This window comes from Ptiloglossa arizonensis, chromosome 1 (genome assembly GCF_051014685.1).
Source record: "Ptiloglossa arizonensis isolate GNS036 chromosome 1, iyPtiAriz1_principal, whole genome shotgun sequence".
Classification (NCBI taxonomy): domain Eukaryota; kingdom Metazoa; phylum Arthropoda; class Insecta; order Hymenoptera; family Colletidae; genus Ptiloglossa; species Ptiloglossa arizonensis.
In genome coordinates this window covers 19,591,370-19,614,144 of record NC_135048.1, presented here as the reverse complement: position 1 = coordinate 19,614,144, position 22,775 = coordinate 19,591,370, and the positions used below count along the sequence as shown (strand labels likewise).

Sequence of the window (22,775 nt, the reverse complement as noted above, 5' to 3'; positions counted from 1 at the left end):
TTGGAACAAATTAACCGAATAAGTTGAGGGATTACTGTATATGTTATACATCGTTGCAACTCGATTGTCACTGCAAAAATGCTCGATCGAACAAAAACCATCGTTGTTTTTCATTCTCATTTGTAGCATATTCAGAAACGAGTATGTCGGAAATAAATAAATAATAGCATTGAATTCCTGAATTACCTACTTGTCCTTCTAACTGTTGCAGTTTATTCTTGAGTTTGCAACAATTTTGGGAGCATCATTATACTTTGAAATGACACATAACGATTATTCGACGACTCATTCATTTAGAAGAGTTTAAGTGATTCGACACAAAAATGCAAGTAGAATAAATTTTACGAATGCGAGACATTTTCCAGGATTGTGCCATCTAATCCTAGAAAGGGACATATGAAATCTACATACAAATCAACGTTATTTAAATAGTGGTCTGTTGCACATGCGCAGTTGACTGGTCGTGAAAACAATCACGTCCATACTCAATGGTATAGTTGTCAAAGTTTTGGCTCTTCCCAGTTTCCAGTAGGCCGTCAGATCAAATGTATTTATATTATACTAAATTTATTTTCTACAAATTTTGCCTAATAAAATTTTTGTATGACTTAAAACTGAAGTTTTTTTAAACACTCAGTTCAATATTTTTCCTCATGGTAGTTTTTCCTTTATGTTCATATTTTATATACATACATTACTCAATATTTCAAAATCCTATTATCACGTATTTAAATACATACATATGTATATATCTCGCCCCATTTATATCACACTCAATTTTATAAAAACTATTAGATTATTTTCATAAACAACTAGACAGGAGGCTATCAACCCTTTTACCGATCTCGTCTTCGACGCGCATGCTCCGGAAAACAGATCTATCCAACAATTAATACAAATCAATATTTTAGTAAATTCTGAAAAATGTAAGTATCTACTCCACTTTTACCGTCTTCCTTATTCTATGATTTAGTATGTTTCATTTTTCTGGTGAAATATGAAGAATATATTTTACATGTTCTTAATTAACATTTTTTTTATTAGCTAAAAAGTACAAAGAATAAAATCTTATTCGTCACTACTGGAAAGAAATGTTTTAACAACAAATATGGATAGATATGTAATCATTGAAAAAATTGGTGAAGGAGCACAGGGTATAGTCTTAAAAGCACATGATAAAGTAGCAGAAAAGAATGTTGCATTGAAAAAATTGCTTTTAAAAAATATTGAAAATGGTATATCTATATCTATTATGCGTGAGATGAAAATTTTACAACAATTAAAGCATCGTAATGTATGTATGTTTGTTTTAAGTTTCATATTATTGTTTAATCTCTGTGTCTTTACTTTGTACAAATATACTTAGTATTTAAAATTCATGAATTATACAAACCTAAATTGTATGCAAAGAAATTATTTCATCACAGGTTGTAGAATTACTAGATGCCTTTCCTGTTGGTTTAGACTTTATAGTGGTTTTCGAATATATGCCAATAAGTTTGTGGGAAATAATAAAAGACAACGAAATATTATTAACTCCAGTTCAAATAAAAACATATACAAAGATGATCTTACAGGGTATTGCATATGTACATGAGAAAAATATAATACATAGGGTATGAAAATTTATGTATTTTAATTTGCTTTTATATGAATTGAAAATGTTATGCTATTTAGATTCAATTACAATATAGTGTCAGAAAAAAAATTTTATACACAGTGACTTTTCCAACTAGCAATGTTAAATCGAATCTCAATAGAAACTACCAAGATCATTTGTTAAATTTTTATATTTTTGTTTAATTAATTGATATTTTTTCATTTTTATTTAATATACGAAGTTTTTAATTATTTTACATTTTATTTAGGATTTAAAACCTGCCAATTTATTAATAAGTGAAAAAGGTATTCTGAAGATTGCTGATTTTGGTTTGGGTAGATTAATGTGGAAAGATTTATCAAGACCATATTCCCATCAAATAGCCACCAGATGGTATAGGGCACCTGAATTATTGTATGGAGCAAGATATTATACATCAGCAATTGATATGTGGTCTATTGGTTGTATTTTTGGTGAATTACTTAACAAATCACCATTATTTCCAGTAAGATACAAGATGAAATCTATCTTTTGTCTAAATCAGCCCTGTTTGAGACAAATAGTCACACAGACCTTTTCTTATAAATTGATGCTGAAGGTCATATGTGGCCCATAATTTAACCTAAACTATTCTAAATATTTAAATTGTGTCTATCTGTAAATGTTACAATTTCTTGAAAGATATTATTCTTACAGGGTGAAACAGATATTGAGCAACTGGCAATAGTGTTAAAATATTTAGGATCACCTACATCAGAAACATGGCCTGAATTAAATACATTGCCTGATTTTAATAAAATCACATTTCCATACCATAAAGGAATAGCATGGGAAAACATCATTGATGATGCAGAACCTGAGGCAGTTGATCTTATTAGTAAAATTCTTATTTACAATTCATCAAAACGCTTGACAGCTAGTGAAGTGAGTAATGCAATAAATACAACAACGAAAATTAAATAGTACAATTAAAAATTTTCTATTTTAGGCATTGCGTCATATATATTTTCATATCAAACCTTATACTTTATTGAATACTTTAATAAAACCATCAACTAATCATTGCAATCAAATAAGGCAGAAAGAAATAAATACAAATATTCAAGTAACCACCCTTTTTGAAAATATATTAACCATTACTTAGCATATGTACATGTATGTTTTTATGATTATAAAAAAAATACCATTGTTATAATATTCCTTAAAAAAAATTTTACAATTTTATGTAGTAATTATTATTTATTAATAACATCTTTTACATTTACTTATTTTTATAAAATGCAAAAAATCTTTTAAACACCTCATTATTATAACCTTCAAGGTATGGTTTTCCATTTTTATATTGAGCTTTTTCATATAATTTTATTGATGGTGCTGACCACCAAAAATTTCTGATTCCTTCTCTACCATCAATATCTAATGTATTAAGTTGATATACAGAAAAATGAAAGTTTTGTCCATCTGATTGAATGCATTGTACAACAATAGGTTTCGTTAATTTTTTCACATTTTTTCCAAACATTTGTCGAGCATAAACTGTGGCTGCAGTAAATGATTCTATTAAAGAACGTGCATGAATTTGACTTTCTGTAACTGGTAATTCTGTTAAATTCTTAACTTCTTCTTGATCATAATTTATAAAGATAGTGTGAACATTTGTCAACTTAGATCTCATGTCAATTGCTACAAAATATAATACATATAAGTTTTGAAACTGTATTTAATGTATTATGTCAATTCATAAACAAACTTACGATAAATATCCTCTATTTTGTAAATATTTGATTTGGTTAAACCAATAGTATGATGTAATGGGAAAATATCAGGCATGTCAACTTCATTATTTGCATTTACATCTGCTATTGATGTTAAAGGTATTAAAGATGTCATTATGAAATCCATTTGAAATGAAAATTGTAGAAGATCCAATTCTTTTTCTACAATTTTAAAAAATTTTGTTTTTATTAACATATATTGTCCATTATATACATAATAAGTTATCTAATATTAGAACCTTAAATATCAATGTTAACCATTACAATATTTCTATATTTATTAGACTTTTATTAAAGTAAAATCAATATATATTCCCATAAAATTCCTGATTATTTTTAGGACAATATATAACATACATGATTGAATTTACTTTTCTTATTAGTCATAATATGGTGAAAATAAAAGCATAATGTATTATATAAAAAAACAAGTTGATGACCAAAATTTAAGAAACTGTGCTTACAGAAAGTATGTTTTTATTGTAATGTCTCTATTCAAAACAAATATGTATTTCTTCAATCATCTGTCTTTAGTATAAAAAAAAAACAAATATATTTTAGATTCAAATATTAGATCACCCACTTTGTAAATTATACAGATATAAAACATATTACAGAATATTAAATAAAATTTTACACATTTTCTTTTAATGATATACCTATGCATATGGATAAAACCTCATTACGGATGACTGATCGGTTTTGTGCTACAGATAGTCCACATAATGATTCACAGAGTTGTAAAAATTTTCTCGTCAAATTATACCTATAATAAATTTCTGATTTAAAAATAGAGATATAAATTTAAAAATGTATGAAATAAATTTAATTACAAAATCAATATTTACATTTTTCTTGTGCTTGTTATACCATACACTCTAGGAAATACCCAACTAGGTTTATTAGGGTCTTTTAGTTTCGGTAATTTTACTTGTTGGGCATCATATATACTTGATGTATAAGTAATTCTAAAATAATAAATAAATAATTTGAAAAGTAAATCAATATACAAGCTGCCTCAAGTACATGTTTATCAATAGTATTGTATGAAATAGTCATTAAGTATTAATATACCTTTTTAATAAGTTATCTACATGTTCTGGAATATCAGTCATCAAAATTTTTACTTTTTCTGGAATTTCATCATCAACCTTTATTGTTTTTGTCAACAAACATGCTTGTAATACACCTTCTTGTAAAAGATTATTATTTGTATACATTAAACAGCTTTCTTTTTTCCAATTAGGGTGTACATTATTAGCTTTAGTAAACGTTTCATTTCTAATTTAAACGTAAACAAATATTAAACTATTTGAATTAGTTTTTGACTGAAAAACATACAATTGTTTCTGTATAATAAATAATTTTGTATACAAAATTATGTATACATAATTTAAATACAAAAATGTTGATAAAAAAAAAAATTTATTTATCATTTTTTAGTAAAGGAAGTAAAATATACTTCTAAAAATCTTATAAATAATATATATCTATTAAAGTATTACTCAAAAATTATATTGCATACAAAATTATTAATTTAAAAATATTGAAATATTTAAGATTGAAATAATTACTTGAAAAATTTTTTTGGTGGTTTTATTACTACTAAGGCATCTTGTACTGTAAAACCTAAAGATGTTAAAGTTTGTTCTGCTTTAGTCGCTATTATAGGTCTTTCTTGTTGCACTTGCCAAAGAGTTCGTATTGCTCTACCTATGTGTTGTTTACACATCAATTGTGTAAACTTCATTGTGGAATATCTATAAAACAATTTCAATTCTTTATTTTAAGAAGTACTTCAATATATTTTTGTTTCTAAATTTTATAAATAAAATAAATAAATCCTATAACTCAAAGTATACTATTAACACTAATGTTGACACACGTAATGTTATTACATTTTGAAAGAAAAAAAGTGTACTACTAGTACTTTATGATAAAATATTGAAATGTTACTATCATTACTGATATTTTAAATAAAAGGCAAAAATCTGAAATTTTACTTACGATATCAAAACACACACAGTACCACACAATGTCTAGCAATGTCTAAAGACTAATTAAAATACTTTGAGTAATTTTGAGTTTTTGTGGCTTATCGTAAATGATACTAATATAGTGTTGTTAGATAACCTTTTTTTTTTCAAATGAATTTTCTTTTTAATGAATGACACAATTTGTAAATACTGTTTATAAATAATAGGGTTTCGTATATACTTGAATAAGCAGCAATTATTATCACATTTCATTCATAAAAACAGAAATAAAGTACTAAAATAACGTGAGTTAATAATTGAATTAGTCCTTCATTGAGTTTTTCATGCATTTAGTAATTTAACTGTATTACAAACAATGAACTTCGATTGATTCATTTCGGATATACGGTACAGCACAAGCTACGCCGCTTCGTTGCTTCAGTGCGATGCGTGAAGGAATGAAATGATCCCCACTGTGCTACCTTCTCCCACTCCTGCCAGTCAGAAATTAGGTGGTAAAATCTGACTTGCCTGATCATGAGAGAGAAAGGATAGCCGGAGTTGGCGACTTCTCCTCTATTAACATCTCCGCGGATGTTAATTTTTCATTAAACCTATCAAAGGTTCTTATAAAAGTATCTTAGGAATTGTTATGCTCTTTTCTCTTTTATCTTTCATTTTCTTTTCGCAGTGTCGTTTCCAAATAGGATCCATCACATACAGGAGCGACACATAAAGTTATATACGATATTGTATCATATATAACTTTGATTACGAAAATCCAATGTACTTGTCCAAACTTTTTTATTATTATAAGGTTATTAAAATATTATGATGGCTGAATTATTTAGATTCCACTTGTTAAAACAAGAATATTTTTATATCTAACCCCAAAGGATTATGGGATGATTTAATTTAATTTTTCAAATATTGCATATTTGTAATTTACCAAAGAAACATCGTGTTTATAACATACAATATGTTTGACAATATTTTTGAAATTATTATAATAATTTTTCAATAACATTAGCTAAAAGAACATTTTACATATAAATATCTTATTATAAACTCACCTAATCATTATTATTTTATAAATCAGTTTATTGTAATAATCTAAATAGACAGATCGGCCCATTAGAAACGAAAAATAAATTTTATAATAATTGTTTATTAAAAATGTTTACAAAGAATTTATTAAGTCACCTTAAATTACATTGAATGTTTTAAACATTCTTTCAAATTTGCAAAAGAAAGATAATTACTGAAACTTTTTATTTTTTATGATTACGCCTGTATATAAAGTTGGATCATATTTTACCTAATTGAAAAATTAATCAAAGAAAACAAAAACTTTACAATCAAAATAAAACAAAGTATTCCAAATCAAAAATTTCTCTTACAATGTTTTCATAAATTTTAATTTAATTTAACAAATTTTTATATAATGATAAATTAACAAGTACAAAAAACAAATAAGTAATTATAAAATCCATAAAAATATTAATAAATCAAAATGTCTACAAATCAAATAACTAACCCAGCTGATATAATTTGCGGATTAAAAGCAGCAGCAACAGCATTAGAATGGTTAGTTGAATAATTTAGTACATAGTTATTTGGTTATATTTAGTTTTATGTAAATTAGTTCGATTTTTTGTGAAACAAATCTTTTTTATAAACAAAATTTTAGTAAAAAGCATAATTTTATTCTTTAACCTTTAATGTAACTGTTATCATTTATGTATTCATATTGCAAACTAATATTCCCATTTCTTGAAAATAGCTCACATTCCAGAATCCACAGTTACAGTTTAGTAATTTCTTAAATTGAATTTGTATAATATTGAAGTATAATATTAATATTATCCAAATTAGAGTGTTTTACACAAGACTCAAAAATTATATTTGGTTGCACTCTAGAAAAGTTATTCAATATAGGGTCATTTTTTAAATATTTCTGTAATATTCAAATCATTTAGATACTACTACTTTTTAGCAATTTTTAGTCACATTGATTTTAAATGATATCATTCTGTACAAATATTAAGTTGTTCGAAAAGTTTGTTTTACATTTCACCAAATTCGTTTCTAGTCATGTAATCCTTTATCGCTTCCAGTATGGATTATCAGTTTCATGGATATTAAAAGAGATGATTTCTACCAGACAATGGTATTGTACATTGAAAGTGGTACAGAAGATTTGAAACTGGCATGGAGTTGTCTTCCATTGCTACAATAAGGACATTGTCCCTTATTCACCCTATTCCTTCGACTTTACCCAATTCAATTATCATCTGTTCTTTTTTCATTAAAATGTTCTTTATGAAAAAAAATTTGAGTCTTTCTTTTTAGAGCAAAAATATTGTGCAACTACTTGAAATATGGGCTAAAGTTGTAGAAAAAAATAGTAAATATATGATTTGTTAAAATTATACATTGAATAAAGTATTGCATTTTGAATTCATATAACAAAATTTGAAACAAACTTTCCAAATAATTTAATAGATTAGTAAAGACAGACCAATTGGTTAGGGAGTAAGGTGCCCAATCTGGGTTACTTTTATAACATAATTTAAATGAACTAAAGATTAGAATCACAAATTCAATTCAGGAAATTACTGGACAATAACTTGGAAAGGTTTTAATGTATGAAAAAATCTATTCAAAAGATGCATTGCAAATGTTAGTTTGAAATAACACTTAAAGTATTAAACTTCTAAATATCATTTACAGTGACCTTCCACTATCTGTGTGTACATTTAATGTTATTAAAATTTAAAATAGCACATATATTTTATAATTAATTTATACATTTCTTCTGTAACATTAATGTATGTTACAAGTTTTTTACATTTCTAGTTGTTAATAATACATTTTTAATTATTATATATATAATAGTTACTATCAGATGGATATGTTAAAACAAACACAGGAATTGAAACAAAAGAAAACAATTCCACCAATGTTTATGATGATTCCAATTGAAGACAAAGATATTGTAGCATCAAAGAAAAAATTAAGTACTACACGTAGAACAAATGTATGTCCAGAAGAAATCCAAGATTCAAGAGAAGGTATTTCACTAACTAATACAAGATTTAAAGAAAAGGACAATTGCCATAATTTGGTAATTTTAACCAAATTAAAATACAAACAGAATAAAACATTTCAAATAAGTCATTTAAATAACTTCAGTAATTGTATAAATAAGAACAGTATTTCTCTTTCTTTTGTAATTTATATCTGTACTACATGTAGAAAGCCCTTTGGTATGGAAAGTCACACACAAGCACGTGGACATACACGCATACACAAAATCCAGCGAATATCATTTAATACAATGTTTATGCTTTTTACTGAATTGATGGTAATGGTTTTATTAAGAACAATTCATAACCATCAATAGTTTTTCAAGAATGTTTATTAAACTTTTTGGTTGCCTGTGGTTTCAATAATAAGGTCAGGATATTCTTCAAGATTATCATTTTGCATGTTTAACTCATAGTTAGTATGGTACTGAATAATATGATATTGTGATACTAACTTTTAATTAAGTAACATATCTTGATGCTCTAATTTATTAAAATTGATTTTAATTTCGTATACTTTGTGCCTCACAGATATTTGTGTGAGTTAATTTGTTAACTGCTAATAACTATTTTTTAAATTAATTAATGATTCTTTTTCAATTGTACTCTTATTTTCACTTAAAAATAAAGATACTTGTTTTAAATTCAAATATCTTATATAACTTTATACAAAAGACTAAAAGTACGCGAATTATTTTGTATTAACATTTTTAAATATTATCATAAACTTATGATGAAATTTCTATTCTCTCTCCTCTTAATATGTATGTAGGTACCTACTTACATAACTAGAAGTTAAATTTTTAACCGATCATATTCGATCTTTGCCGAACCAATTTGAAGTTATTGCTCGCTTACACTTGTTAAAGTGTAATCTCAGGATTCCTAATCTTTCGGGACCTGAACAATAGAAAAACATCAAAATCCCACCCGATCCTGACCAACTGTTTTCAACCCGTCCTGAAGTTCAGGTTTAGGCAATTCTGCAGACTCTTAGATAATGTACATATGTACCTACATTTTCATTTAAAAATACAAAAATTGTTATTACATGTAAGTTATTTAAATAGTTGTTTTAAATGTTTTATTCTTTGTATATTATAGATACACAAATATTTCTTATATCCAGCATGAAATATTTTGTATGTTAAAAATAATAATGTTTACATGTTTATTTTTGTATACATGTAAAACATTCATTATGATTTTAGTCACCTGATTTAAAATTTCCTGAAATGAGAAGTGGGGTTTTATTCTCAAGATGCTACTGTGTGCACAGAGATGGTCTTCAGGATTCCTGCCCATTAAGTCAATGTCAAGGACAACCTAAATGTCTCTTTAAACCATGGCCTATTTGTCCACCAGGAAAATATTTACGATGTCGGTATCCAAAACAATATCAGGCAGAATAAAATCCAAATAACATTATATATTAATATAAAACATTATGTTACATACAATATCTAAGTACACTTTTGTACATATTTTGTTACATAAAATTAAAATAAAATTACTTTATGCAGGGAAGTTTTGGTGTATAATAATATAAATGTAGAGAGATAATAGTATCTGTACATAATTTTTATATAATTATATGTTTATGAAATGTGGTAATAAGTAATACACTTTTTCTTTGAAAAATATATTTTTTGTTAAATCAAGCAAAATACACCAGTTACATGAATTCATTCTTATATAAATAATAATTTTGTAAATGGTTGCAAATAATATAAAGTATATGTAAAATTTTAAACAATATGCCAAAAAATGTAGTTTTATTCCCATTTTTATAATTAAGATTATTAATCGAAATTTGGCAATTTCAATAAATGCAAATATGTTGAAAGATTAAAAACACATAACATTTGACAAAAAAAAAGATGGATGACAAACAAAGAACACAAAATTAACAAGGTGAATAAGAAAGAGCACAAGGAGGTGGACTGCACAAAACAGAAAATAGTGGACAAGGTGAACAAGAAGGTACACATGGTGGTGGACATGGTGGTGGACACGGTGGTGGACACAGTGGTGGACATGGTGGTGGACACGGTGGTGGACACGGTGGTGGACACAGTGGTGGACACGGTGGTGGACACGGTGGTGGACACAGTGGTGGACACGGTGGTGGACACTGTGGACTAGGTGATGGACATGGCGGTATACAACATGGTATATATGGTGGATATGATGGAGAACAAGGCGATGCACGCGATGGTGAACACTGCGATGGAGGCGATGGAGACGATGGTGGACACAGTGGTGGACACAGCAGTGGACATGGTGGTGGACACGATGGTGGACATGGTGGTGGACATGGTGGTGGACATGGTGGTGGACATGGTGGTGGACATGGTGGTAGACATGGTGGTGGACAAGGTACACAGAGATTATAGGAAATACTAGGTGGTACTGATGATGTTGGTATACAGCAGGGTATACATCCATTTGAAGAGTCACTTGAACAACACGTAACTGGAGGACATGGTGATTTTTTAGTATTACTACAAGTTAATCTACAGTATGCTGCTAAAGCAGATTCTCTTGCTTGATCAGCACAGAAAAATTTTCTCAAAGCAACTTCTACATCTCCTAAATCAGTAAGCTTCAATAATGCATATTGGCCTGGATTACAAACAGGATACAGTTTTGTCAAACATTCTGGTCTACCCATACAGTCCCACATCATGCATCTATCTTGTAAACCATTTCTTTTAATACATTCACATCTATATGTAATACTTCCTCGAAAATCAAAACTTTTACAATGTTTGATTGGACTCTGAAATTTAAAACAGAAAATTCCAAATTATGAATGTGACTATAAATGAGTTTAAAATAACACAATTATACGTTTATTATAAATACTTTTTAAAAATATTTTAATTTTTAAATAATTAGATTTTTAGACATCATTGCTTTTTTTATTCAACAATTTAGTATAAATGTATTTAGGTATATTTTATATTTATAAACAAAATTTTATTTGTAATCTATCATAACTGATTTAAACTTACACAACAGGGTAAATCATTACAACGTGGTGAAGTAGGACAAACTACAGGAGGTGGACAAAATGGTTCATCCCATTCACATGGTTTTCTATGACAAAAAATGTATAAATTCCTTTACATTGATTTAATATAAATATATTCTTACTTTTTATCCATAGAGCTAATTAAGCATTTTAGTTGAGCTAATAATTCTCGTCTTTTTTCACAATTCGGATTATTTCCGTCACACGGCATTTTTGTAAATAATTGAATTTAAATAATTATATACAAAAATTTTAATTCTATTTGATTTTTATAAAAATTGTTTTTACATTTTTTTATACATTCATACTGGATTTTTTGTATACTTTTCACCCAATTAATTTAGCATTAAAATATAAAACTAAAATGATTGATTAGAAAAAAATGATATGGTTTAAATTGATTTGTGTGTGTTTGTACGCACGCGCAGGTGTGTGAGTATGTATAAAATATATATTTAATATATAATAAGTGAATAACTTTATTTAAATTTCAACTGTTCATCATTATTTTGTAAATAACTGCCAAAATTTTAAGTGTATATATTTACAATAAAATAAAATATATTAATAATAAAATATATTAATACAGAACTCTATCAAAAAACTCTATAATGTCTTGTGGAGGAAGCCCCTTATACTGTCCCCAAATGCCTTGTTGTTCATCACCTACAACTCTTTGCTGTTTACCATCCTTTCCATCGTGTGTACCTTATTCATGTTGTCCATCACCTTGCATGACTTGTCCACCACCATGTAAAATTACAATATGTACACCGCCAGTGCCGTGCGGACCTTGCCCGCCGAAATGTGTTCCATATTGTCCACCTGCATGTACAGCAAGATGCCTAAGCAGAACTACAACACGTCCCATTAAATGGACAACATTTTTCTAGAATTGTGTTCATACTAGAATAAATTTATACCACTATGTCCGCTCGGCACAAGTTAGAACTAAATTACTTGTTTGAATATTAATTTAAAAAAACAATAATAGTAATGAACTTACGTAATACATATTTCTTAGTAATGAATTAATATATATTATAAAATGTTTTCGTTAAACAGATTCTACAAGGTCACTATCCCTCCTTCACCTGTTCCATCATCAAAAGTGTATATTCCTAAACGACCTTGCAAACCTGGTTGTTTTCATATTCCAGGACCGAAATGTTGTTTATACTTACACTGGCGTTTACCATGCAATGCAGATTGTTTTGAAGTGTAAACGTAAATAGATAACAATTTAAATTGAAATTTACATTTATGTAATATTTAAAAAAATATAAAATAATCTTATACTAATTATGATAATGCATTTGTACCAAATAGTAATATAAAATACAATATCAACACAAAATAATCCATGAAATATGTAATTTAAATAAATTGTATTTTGTATGTACAAAAAATTAAAGTATCATGTATTATAATATTCTAAACTTAATTATTTTAATAGGTTTATATCAGTTTATTCTACAATAAACATACAATTCATACTTATGCAATTGTATAAATAAAAACATTGTTAGTCAGAAATAAATTTGAAAGTATTTGTTCCAATTTTTAATAAAATACCATTTTCATTTAATTTTGAAATTAATTGAGAAAAGTCATTTACCATAATTTTTCCATCCATTGCAACTTCATGTAATCTTTTTGTAGAGAATATTTTTTTGTTATCAGAAAATGTTTCTTTTTTTAATAATTGTATAAATTCTTTGACCTTTAAAAGAAAGTTGTATATTAATATTTTGTCATCCATAATTATATATACATATGGAATTATTTAGCTTACTTTTCTATTAGTTACTTTCTTATTACTTTGTAATTGATCACTAATAACATTATTATCAACTGTATATCGTAAAATTTCTATTACATCTGAAGCATCTGCTTCAGTTGCTTGTGTACGTAACTCCAATTTTGCTCTAGCCTGTGCCATAATATTAATTTGACCTTTTTAAAACAGAATTCAAATTTGAAATGTATGAAAGTATTAAAAAGACTATACCTCAGTTAATCTTATCATAGCTTCTAATTGTCTATTATAAATAGATAAACCACCAAATTTATCATTCCTACTACGAAGTTCTAAATAATAATTTTGTAATACTGCAGCTGCTTTTTTAGTTAACTTTGGTTTGACATATTGTTGTGCATATGAAATGTATTTTCGAAGAACTGATTGTGGAATAATATTAATATTTTCAATTACAGAAAATGTAAGTCTGTCCCTGCAAAATGGATCATGTATCAGAAGAAAGTAAATAAATACTATATGGTTATTATTTTAATAAAATTATTACTTTTTAATTACCTTAAGGAAGATAACACTACATTTGATGTATCCGTAAGTTGAGATGCATTTGTTTGTATTTTATTAATTGTATTTAAACCAGTATGAATTGACATAACATGTTTACATAACAAATTATCTATGTGCTATTACATATAAAATGTGTACTATTACTGTGATGCTAATACAATATTTTCAAGAATATTTATTTATGTGATTGTTGAAATAATACATAAAAAAATATGTACCTTGTTTGGCTCATCTAATAATAAAAATATTAAATCAAAACGTGATAAGAGAGGTGAACTCATCTTCAAATTTTGCATTACTGTTTTACTTTTATTAAATCGACCACTTATTGGATTAGCAGCTGCAAGAATTGAAGTTCTTGTGGGAAGAGAACAAATTATTCCAGATTTAGCAACACTTACACTTTGTTGTTCCATAGATTCTAACAAAGCCTATGATCAAAGTAAATTTATTTTTGTATAATAATTTTATATTTAAATTAAGTAATAATTTTACCGAATGTTGTTTAGACATTTTATCAAATTCATCAATACAACAGCAGCCTCTATCTGCTAAAACTAATGCACCTGGTTCTAAAGCAAAGTTATTAGTTTTATTTTCTTTTGTAAGTGTTATTGTCAATCCAGAGGATGTGCTTGAATTTCCACACACATATACACCTTTAAATATTATCTAGTTTAAAAATACGTCTAGAGATAAAGAAATAAAATTTTGATAAAACATTATACCTTTTGCTGCAATTCTTGCACATGCTTGTAACATTTGTGATTTTCCAAGACCAGGATCACCAACTATTAATGTATGTATATTATCTCGTAATTCTAAATGTTCTGCATTTCCACCAAATAAACTTAATATCAGTCCAGCTTTAATCATTTCATGACCATATATACTTGGACAAATTGAATGTACCAGTAGTGGAAAAATGTTTGGCATATTATACACATCCTATTATAAAGTTGTTGAGAAATATAAATATTCAGTAATAATAACAAAATTCTTTATACTGCAGTAGAAAATGTCAATACTTTTTATACCTTTATTAGTAAATAATCCTTTATTGACATTTCATTATCCACAATGTTTTTACTTTGAAATCTCTGTTTATTATTAATTACAGTAATAGCTTCCATGTACAAAGAAAATAAAATTTTATTACGTACTTTAGTGTTATTAGTCCCCTATGTAAGTATTATATACAAAATCAATTTCAAATACAGGAATAAATGTAAGTATTTGAATATTTACAATTAAAACGGAAAATCGTGTGTGTGTGTGTGTGTGTGTGTGTGTGCGCGCGCGCGCGCGCGTGTGTGTGTTGACACATTTCTACCAAATTCATGTATATAAAAAATAACAATACATGTACATGTCTGTAAAGATGACAAAAATTAAAAAAAAATGTAATACTATATTTTTGAAACATTTGTTGTAAATATGCAATATGTATAAAGACTAAAAAATATAGTCAAATGTAGAAAAGTTACAATAATATTGTCCTACCATAAATATATAAAATTTAATATTTTTTGAACATTCGTGTACATAATGTATATTCTAGATAGAGTGTATAATCTATAGTTTTAACTATAAGTATTGAAATACTTTTACAATTCCCTATATGTTTGACTTACCTTTATAATTCCTGTTAAAGTAATATCATCCCCAGGCATACAAGTATTAACTAAATCATCCATTAATTCAATGTCAAGCACTCTTGGCATACTACCTTTATTATTCTATAGCATAAAAAATAGATGGTATTAATTTTAATATTATTCTACAAAATTTGAAGAAATTTAAGAAACTCATACATAAACACCTGTTCATCACTCGGAAGTTCTTGTATCTTAATTATTTGAAAACTAATACTTTTTACTTGTGCTGAATTTAATACCACATGAAACTTAGATATACCACATACATTACATTTTTTTGGAATTGTATAAATTCCTTGTGGTTGTTTTGTTATTGTTTGTAAGTTACATTTACGACAAATAAATACAAGCCAGTCTGCAAGATGTTTTACACATCCTACTCTTATCACACAGCCTCTAATAGATACTAATTTCCCTATTATAAAAATTCTGATATTTGATTAAAGAAGTTTTGGAATATTGAAGAAATTATACACATACCATAAGAATTTGCTTTTAAATCTTGTAAACATACAATTGGTTGATAATTTAATATTTTTAATCTAATAGTAGATAATGTACTTAGAACATTCATAGAACATAAACTTCTTTTATTTATGGTATGTACTATTTTCTGAAAGTATTAAATTTCATATTGATTATATAAACATCTAAAATACCTACAAAGATTATTATTGATAAAAACTACCTGATGTATAGCAAGCTTAAAACAGTTTAACGTATGTATTGGATTCTCATGTATATTTTTCTTGAAATCTAACCATTCATTCAAAAAACTGGCATCGCTAAATATTTCACATATGTCAATTATAAAAACTGTTCCATTTTCTAAATTTTCTAATGTAAGTACAGATAACAAGCGATGATGCCTATTGATAAAGCCTTCTATTGCTTGAATTTTTTTAACAGTGTCAGAATTACTTTCATATTCTAAAGAATAAAAAAAAGAATGTTACTAAATGATAAACTTAAAATATTAAATATAAAATGAAATTTTTGTTATACCTTCATCATAAAAAAATAATTTCCATCCATAATAAGGAATATTGAAATTCACATAAGTGTTATATATATTTAATACATTTGTCTCCATGGAATCTAAAGATTGATATGTTTTTTCATGGTTTTGACCAATTTTATTTTTGGTTCCTATAAAATATCAGTTTTATATATGAAATTTAAAAAGTAGTATAATTTATTTCACTATATTTAATCTACATAAATAAAATTTTCTTTAATTTTGAATATTGCAATTAAAACGATAATCAATAAAGATAATTACGTTAAAATGTCAATTTGAATAATTTAGAAAAGTCATTATACTAATGTTTGAAAAATAGAAAGAAGTCAATTTTTATTAACTAAAATATAAAATTATGCAGCATTATCATGTAATCCTTTGATTATGCTAAAAATGATAAAATAAAATTTCTTACTACAAGATTTCGTTGATTTCTTTTTATTTAAGTACCACTTTTTTTTATAAAAATCTTTCGGTCTCTTATCACTCATAGTTATAAATACTTATTATTGAAAATGCAGAGAATATTTTTGATTTAGAATATATTTCCTTAATTGTCACTAAAACAGAATTAATGATCAAAACTGCATATATAATTCTATTTTCCAAAGTTCGTTTAAAGTAAAGTATAAAATTGTGGAAGGTTAGACCAAGTCCTTTATATTTTATTCAGTCAGGTTAAGCTGAACGAACGATTCGAGTAAATAAAACCACGTGACTGGGCCAAAATCCAATTCCAGTATCGTATCGTCATATGTGTAGATATTCGATTCTTTTCGTCTTCGCAGGTGTAAATATATGAAAAATCTTGGTTTGTGTAATTGCATTTAAGGCTTAATAGACACGAGGACGTACGTCACTTCAACGCCGCGCCCTGACAGTATTTACTTATAATGAGATTTATATAAAACAGTGCACATTCATAATTTGACGTTACAGAACTTAATTCAATAAAAGATCTTGTGCTTATTCAAGAATAATTGAAAAATTTATCTAGAACTATTGAAAAGATGCATTCTGAGTTTCCCTTTTCTAAAAGTAGGTGGCTCAAGAGAGGCGGTACTATATATCATAAAAAGAACACGATTTTCGTGCGTTTAATTTTTAACCAAACTTGAACTACAAATGAGGCTAAATGAAAATCGATTCTTCTATAAATAATAGATTTCAATTATAAATATTATTAATAAAAGAATTAGTAAATACAATATATTTTTAGTATTTTCATAATTCAGTTTACTAAAACTTAAAATTTATTTATAACTTTGAATAACACTTTAATGTATGCATTTTTAGAAGCTGAATGTTTAGGAAAATGAAGGGAACCAATGTAGTAATTAATTATTATTATTTATTAATCTAGAAGAAAAAATATAAATATTTACTTATTTTGTTTTAGGATATTTCGACGGTAATATTACTCACTAATGAATGTGTACATTATACTAAGGATTGCAGCGAAAACTAACCAAACCTATATAACAAGTTTACATTCTGCTAACATATATATATATATATATATATATAACTATTACAGCATCATAGAGTTTGAAATGGGTTTGTTGACAGATCCTAGAGCTGGATCTGGAATAATAATAAAATTAATATTGAAATGGGAACGACCACTCTGTTTTCTTCTTTATGTCAGTGGAATTATTTGGATATTACTTCTTGCTTTACCGACATTTAATGACAGTAGGTGTTAAACCAATCTATTATTTAAAATGATAAAGTTAGGTTATATTATTTATATTTCAATTAATAACAAATTACATTCTGTGTTAAATGAAAATTAATCAATTAGTCCTGGTATTTCATTCGTCTGTTACATGGTATACATAATTATTAAAATAAAATGATATCAAATATTGTACTATTTCTAATTATATGTATCGTAGTACAATATCTTTATGTTTCTTAAATAGAATCTGTAATTTAGCATCATAATATTATTGTATTATAAACGCAGCATATGAAACAGTTCACCATTATACAGTTCATCAAAAACTTAAAAACGTAAAAAATTTGATTATAAAAGTTTTTTTCTATTTTGAAAGATATCTACATAAAAAAGCATTCAATTTCACTACTATAAATATATAAATATTTTACATTTTTAACATTGTGATAACTAGTACCCCTTGACTGATCTCAGATCATTGTTTTTGTGTTGTATGAAATTATAATGAATTTCCTGTTTGTATGAAACAATTTTTGAAATTATTAATAACTGTTATAATATTTGTATAAGTTAACAAAAATTAAATATCTTGTATAAATTAAATTTTATAATTTAAGATCTTTGTAAAGATCTAATAAAGTAAGTAGATCCAAATAATATTCATACATTAGTTTTGTTAATTTCAGATACTTACTTCTCTGAAAATGCTTTGTTACCAGGATTGGTTACAAAAGAAAGTAACTTGGAACAAATATCAAAACAATATTACCTAGAATTAATTTATGAAATGAAACGATATCCTGATACAATGCCATATGCATGGTTGGCTGCAAAATTAAACCAGCTTCAATTGGATGTTTTCATACATAATTTCTCATTGATATATCCCTTTCAAGAACAACAGGTAAATAAAAAATAAAAAATATTTTTGATTGTTATTAGAAAGTTATTAAAATATTTTATACCATTTTATATTTATATAGTTTAATAATGAAAACAGAATGAAATTTAATTTTTAAAGAAAAATATTCAAATTATTGAATAAAATTTTACTTAAATTAAAAAATGTATTAAAAGACTAGTAATTTTTAAATTGAATTACATATGATTAATAGAATAAAAACTAAAACGATATTTTTTAGTTTACAGGACAAAATATATATGGAATCATAAGAGCTCCAAGAGCATCTAGTACAGAAGCAATTATAGTTAGTGTCCCCTTCAGACCATTTAACAGTATTTATTTGGACACTGCTCCTTCTGTTGCGCTTCTTTTTGCATTTGCCAAATTCTGTAAAAGTAAGTATTTTACTAATTCCATATATAAAAATTTAAAAATATTGTAATACTTACATAATACAAAATCGTAGAATACAAATTGTGAATGAAAAATGTATACGTATTTTATTAATACAACAATTTAAAAGGACTCGTGTGTTTTTTGTTTTGTCAGGGCAAAAGTATTGGGCAAAAGATATTATATTCTTAATAACAGAACACGAACAATTAGGAATTCAAGCATGGTTAGATGCATATCATGGAGTTACAAGTGGTAATGAAGGTGTACTTATATCTGGAGATCTTTCAGGTCGTGCTGGCTCAATTCAAGCTGCTATTAATTTAGAATTACATTCAATGAAGGTTTCATTTATTGATGTTAAGGTATATTTTTGCTTTATTTTTATTATAGTTTAATGGATTAAAAAAGTAAAAATATTTTGTTGGCAAGTTTTATTAAATACAATGAACATTTAAAAAATTATATCTTGTTATTCAAACATTAAAGCATACATTTGCAATCGAATTTAAATATAATTAAATTTGTTCTTAAATTTTAATTCATTATGTATAAAATTTTCGTATAAAGAAATGAGGTGGATATTTGTAAATTTGTAGTTGTTTAGCATTTAATAGAATTTGGATTAGAGTAAATGAAATAAAAATTTTTCTAAAATTGTTTAATTATAGTTGCAGATATTGAGAACATTTAAGGTTTAAAAATATTAAAAATTTATGAATATCGTAGTAAAATAAGCATTATTTTATTAAACATATTTTAATTATTGTCTAGGTAGAAGGATTAAATGGACAACTACCCAACTTAGATCTTTTTAATTTAGCACAAAATATGATTGCTAAAGGAGGAATTAGACAATCGTTTCAACGACGTTTTGATGTTAAATACAAAGGTAAATTAAAAAATTGGTGGTACCATTTTAATACACTTCTCATGATGATTACCACTCAGGCTACTGGAATTCCAACAGGAAATCATGGTCTCTTTCATAGGTATGAATAGACATATATTAAAAAAGGTATTAAATATTCAGAAAAATGGCGAAAAAGATATCTAAAAATTCTTATTCGATAATAATAAAATAACATGTGTATAATTCCTCAGAAATTTAATAAAATGTTATTAAAGGTTTGGAATTGAAGCAATCACTTTGGAAGGATTTGAAAAACTTGAACAACAAAATTCTGATGAAAATTTTGATCAAGTAGGTCGTGTAGTGGAAAGTATAATACGATCGCTAAACAATTTACTAGAACGCTTTCATCAGTCTTACTTTTTTTATTTACTTCCATCAACTGATACTTATATTTCTATTGGTGAGTAAAGACGTATTTATTTATATTGTTTCCGTATTAAAAGAATTGTATATAAATTTATTAAATATATAAGTTAATTTATTTTCATTTACAAGGTAAATTTATTCAATAATATCTCAATAATAATTATTTATTTTATGTTTCATATTAAAATTATATTTGAATGAAAAGTAATTAATTCAAAGAGAATGTTTTTTAATCATTTTTTCATATAAATATTTTAATTGCACATACCTAGTAATTATAATTATTTCAGGACTCTATATAAGGTCCCTAGTTCTAATTATTGCTGTAGTATTTATTAAAGCATTTTCCATGTGGCAGAGGCTTCAAGTATCTACTTCTATAGAAAATAAAAAAACTACTACTATAAAGCAATCCAAGGTTTGTTATTTTCATTATATTTATATCATATAGATAACTAATTAATTATTGATTAAAAAGCACATACAATGTTTATACAAAATGTATAATTCATAAGTTAAATTTATAAATTAATATGTTTCTTTAAACACAGTGCAATGAATACCACAATTTAACTTACAATTTGTTTCTATATTTATGATTTATTTTAATTTCCACTGCTTTAATCTTCTAAACAGAAATGAGAAATTTAAGAAAGACTTAATAAAATAATAATTACTGTCATACAAGTAAAAAGTTTTTCTCATTACGAACAAAGAACAAAGAGTGGGCTTTAATGTAATATATTTTGTAGAAAGATGGATTTGATATTGGAATTATAACTTCGGAGATATTGAAAACGCATATTTGTGGAGTTGTAATTGCATCATCTCCTCATATATTAACTTATTTTGGTAGTAAACTTTGGAATCTTCGTACAGAAGACTCTGTATATTTTGGCTTTGTGGCAATAACTATTGCGACAGTAATGTGGCCACTTTATTCTAAAAGGTACTGTTGATCTTTATTGTATTATTAATGTAGTGAAATCGTGAAATTTGTATACTGTAATAAATAATGCTTTTGAAAATCAATTTTAATTGTTTCTAGGCAAATGAAATATAAAAATGCAGCTTTAATTTGTGTAATTACATCAGTGGAACTGGCTACTATATTAATGTGTATAGCAATGCATAATTTTTCCTTAGCCCTTGTTACTGCTGTAGTTTACATTCCTGCTATTTTGCCGATAACACCAAAACAAAATACTACTAGCATGTAAGTATATCTTGAGAAACTAATTCTTTAAGTTTTTTTTACATCTAATAGATTATTTTTTCTTTCAACCTATACAAATTATATTCAATATTTTTAATTATCAGTTATATTTTTAAGACAATTTTTACAGATTTAAATAATTACAGCTTTATTTCCTAACATTTAAAAAATTTAACACACAATTATGTTACAGATTTCGCAGTGTAATTTCCTTTCTCTGGATTCTTTTACATCCATTTGTGACCTCAAGTTTTGTCATAATGTGTTATACATACATCAATTTTTCTACAGATCCTTTGCTCTCAATCTTGTTTAAAGGGTACCATGCCACAAAACAAGCATATATTTTCAGTATTATGGATTCAATGATATATGCAAATTGGTTTTACAATGTAGCAACTTGTATGATACTTCCTATTTGGCTTTTGTTTTGGAATATTATATGTTTTGATAATGTAAAACTGTTTTAATACATGTAAATTATTTTTGTTATAATAATAATAATAACCATTTCAGTGAATTATTTACAAATGTTTTTTATTATTGTTTATGTTATATAACTTTTTATTACTGTGTTTCGTAAAAATATAACAAAAGTTCAGTTATAATATTTAAGCTTTTTTATATTACGAACTACTATATTACATGCAGTATATGGCTACAACCAGCATAATTATAATCAAATAATTATTGTATTAACCGAATACTTATGTCCATATATATATGTACAATTTATTGCAAATAGTGTAACCAGCACATAATTGATCCGTCACTATCTCAACACTTGTTAACATTTTTAACAAAATTATATACAAAT

The 22,775-nt window shown here is 26.0% G+C and overlaps 6 protein-coding genes across 12 annotated transcripts; 3 read left to right on the top strand and 3 right to left on the bottom strand.

Annotated features, from left to right (window-relative positions):
• Window positions 1-457: 457 nt before the first annotated feature.
• LOC143147286 (cyclin-dependent kinase 20) lies at window positions 458-3,591 on the top strand. Of its 2 annotated transcripts, XM_076312413.1 has the most exons (7): window positions 458-547; window positions 796-926; window positions 1,045-1,294; window positions 1,428-1,616; window positions 1,869-2,105; window positions 2,297-2,524; window positions 2,589-3,578. In XM_076312413.1, exons 3-7 carry the CDS (start codon window positions 1,109-1,111, stop codon window positions 2,742-2,744), a joined length of 996 nt encoding a protein of 331 aa, XP_076168528.1. In that variant the 5' UTR covers window positions 458-547; window positions 796-926; window positions 1,045-1,108; the 3' UTR covers window positions 2,745-3,578. The 2 variants fall into 2 exon arrangements, with proteins under 2 accessions (XP_076168528.1, XP_076168523.1); XM_076312408.1 differs by lacking the exon at window positions 458-547 and having other exon boundaries at window positions 587-926; window positions 1,869-2,198; window positions 2,589-3,591.
• On the bottom strand, window positions 2,701-5,810 carry Mrpl37 (mitochondrial ribosomal protein L37). Of its 4 annotated transcripts, none has more exons than XM_076312381.1 (7): window positions 5,383-5,810; window positions 4,950-5,135; window positions 4,450-4,656; window positions 4,224-4,343; window positions 4,035-4,141; window positions 3,355-3,537; window positions 2,701-3,283 (listed from the first exon to the last, which is right to left on the bottom strand). In XM_076312381.1, the coding sequence occupies exons 2-7, from the start codon at window positions 5,123-5,125 to the stop codon at window positions 2,862-2,864; spliced, it is 1,215 nt and encodes a 404-aa protein (XP_076168496.1). In that variant the 5' UTR covers window positions 5,126-5,135; window positions 5,383-5,810; the 3' UTR covers window positions 2,701-2,861. The 4 variants fall into 4 exon arrangements, with proteins under 4 accessions (XP_076168496.1, XP_076168487.1, XP_076168505.1 ...); XM_076312372.1 differs by having other exon boundaries at window positions 5,593-5,810; XM_076312390.1 differs by having other exon boundaries at window positions 5,723-5,809.
• Window positions 5,811-6,774: 964 nt separating this feature from the next.
• On the top strand, window positions 6,775-11,906 carry LOC143145923 (uncharacterized). The gene is made up of 3 exons (XM_076309774.1): window positions 6,775-6,938; window positions 8,250-8,478; window positions 9,652-11,906. The coding sequence occupies exons 1-3, from the start codon at window positions 6,865-6,867 to the stop codon at window positions 9,850-9,852; spliced, it is 504 nt and encodes a 167-aa protein (XP_076165889.1). The 5' UTR covers window positions 6,775-6,864; the 3' UTR covers window positions 9,853-11,906.
• On the bottom strand, window positions 10,092-12,974 carry LOC143145932 (uncharacterized). The gene is made up of 3 exons (XM_076309783.1): window positions 11,600-12,974; window positions 11,458-11,542; window positions 10,092-11,222 (listed from the first exon to the last, which is right to left on the bottom strand). Exons 1-3 carry the CDS (start codon window positions 11,686-11,688, stop codon window positions 10,347-10,349), a joined length of 1,050 nt encoding a protein of 349 aa, XP_076165898.1. The 5' UTR covers window positions 11,689-12,974; the 3' UTR covers window positions 10,092-10,346.
• Window positions 12,974-17,504, bottom strand: LOC143145904 (DNA helicase MCM8-like). Of its 2 annotated transcripts, XM_076309730.1 has the most exons (14): window positions 16,898-17,504; window positions 16,467-16,610; window positions 16,150-16,391; window positions 15,942-16,074; window positions 15,626-15,876; window positions 15,438-15,542; window positions 14,841-14,984; window positions 14,532-14,751; window positions 14,299-14,462; window positions 14,022-14,234; window positions 13,795-13,919; window positions 13,489-13,711; window positions 13,273-13,410; window positions 12,974-13,200 (listed from the first exon to the last, which is right to left on the bottom strand). In XM_076309730.1, exons 1-14 carry the CDS (start codon window positions 16,971-16,973, stop codon window positions 13,003-13,005), a joined length of 2,376 nt encoding a protein of 791 aa, XP_076165845.1. In that variant the 5' UTR covers window positions 16,974-17,504; the 3' UTR covers window positions 12,974-13,002. The 2 variants fall into 2 exon arrangements, with proteins under 2 accessions (XP_076165845.1, XP_076165854.1); XM_076309739.1 differs by lacking the exon at window positions 14,841-14,984.
• Window positions 17,295-22,478, top strand: Gaa1 (glycosylphosphatidylinositol anchor attachment 1). 2 transcript variants are annotated; one of them, XM_076309761.1, is made up of 12 exons: window positions 17,295-17,520; window positions 17,882-18,177; window positions 18,850-19,067; window positions 19,306-19,462; window positions 19,617-19,825; window positions 20,235-20,352; window positions 20,431-20,452; window positions 20,589-20,776; window positions 21,033-21,160; window positions 21,495-21,691; window positions 21,791-21,958; window positions 22,152-22,478. In XM_076309761.1, the coding sequence occupies exons 2-12, from the start codon at window positions 17,910-17,912 to the stop codon at window positions 22,426-22,428; spliced, it is 1,950 nt and encodes a 649-aa protein (XP_076165876.1). In that variant the 5' UTR covers window positions 17,295-17,520; window positions 17,882-17,909; the 3' UTR covers window positions 22,429-22,478. The 2 variants fall into 2 exon arrangements, with proteins under 2 accessions (XP_076165876.1, XP_076165866.1); XM_076309751.1 differs by having other exon boundaries at window positions 17,297-17,520; window positions 20,235-20,452.
• Window positions 22,479-22,775: the final 297 nt, after the last annotated feature.

Bases quoted from the DNA above. Each gene is read 5' to 3' on its own strand.
- LOC143147286 (XM_076312408.1), top strand. From the start codon at position 1,109: ATGGATAGATATGTAATCATTGAAAAAATTGGTGAAGGAGCACAGGGT. The intron at 1,295-1,427 runs GTATGTATGTTT...ATTTCATCACAG, and splicing joins AACAATTAAAGCATCGTAAT to GTTGTAGAATTACTAGATGC. The intron at 1,617-1,868 runs GTATGAAAATTT...CATTTTATTTAG, and splicing joins AGAAAAATATAATACATAGG to GATTTAAAACCTGCCAATTT.
- Mrpl37 (XM_076312372.1), bottom strand. From the start codon at position 5,624: ATGAAATGTGATAATAATTGCTGCTTATTCAA. The intron at 4,344-4,449 runs GTATATTAATAC...TTATTATTTTAG, and splicing joins GTAGATAACTTATTAAAAAG to AATTACTTATACATCAAGTA. The intron at 4,142-4,223 runs GTAAATATTGAT...AATTTATTATAG, and splicing joins ATAACAAGCACAAGAAAAAT to GTATAATTTGACGAGAAAAT.
- LOC143145923 (XM_076309774.1), top strand. From the start codon at position 6,865: ATGTCTACAAATCAAATAACTAACCCAGCTGATATAATTTGCGGATTA. The intron at 6,939-8,249 runs GTTAGTTGAATA...TATATATAATAG, and splicing joins GCAGCAACAGCATTAGAATG to TTACTATCAGATGGATATGT. The intron at 8,479-9,651 runs GTAATTTTAACC...TTATGATTTTAG, and splicing joins AGGACAATTGCCATAATTTG to TCACCTGATTTAAAATTTCC.
- LOC143145932 (XM_076309783.1), bottom strand. From the start codon at position 11,688: ATGCCGTGTGACGGAAATAATCCGAATTGTGAAAAAAGACGAGAATTA. The intron at 11,543-11,599 runs GTAAGAATATAT...TTTTTGTCATAG, and splicing joins ATTAGCTCTATGGATAAAAA to AAAACCATGTGAATGGGATG. The intron at 11,223-11,457 runs GTAAGTTTAAAT...TTTAAATTTCAG, and splicing joins GTAATGATTTACCCTGTTGT to AGTCCAATCAAACATTGTAA.
- LOC143145904 (XM_076309730.1), bottom strand. From the start codon at position 16,973: ATGAGTGATAAGAGACCGAAAGATTTTTATAAAAAAAAGTGGTACTTA. The intron at 14,463-14,531 runs GTATAATGTTTT...TAATATTTAAAG, and splicing joins TGCAAGAATTGCAGCAAAAG to GTGTATATGTGTGTGGAAAT. The intron at 13,411-13,488 runs GTATAGTCTTTT...ATTATGGCACAG, and splicing joins CTATGATAAGATTAACTGAG to GCTAGAGCAAAATTGGAGTT.
- Gaa1 (XM_076309751.1), top strand. From the start codon at position 17,910: ATGAATGTGTACATTATACTAAGGATTGCAGCGAAAACTAACCAAACC. The intron at 19,068-19,305 runs GTAAATAAAAAA...GATATTTTTTAG, and splicing joins ATCCCTTTCAAGAACAACAG to TTTACAGGACAAAATATATA. The intron at 21,692-21,790 runs GTACTGTTGATC...AATTGTTTCTAG, and splicing joins TGGCCACTTTATTCTAAAAG to GCAAATGAAATATAAAAATG.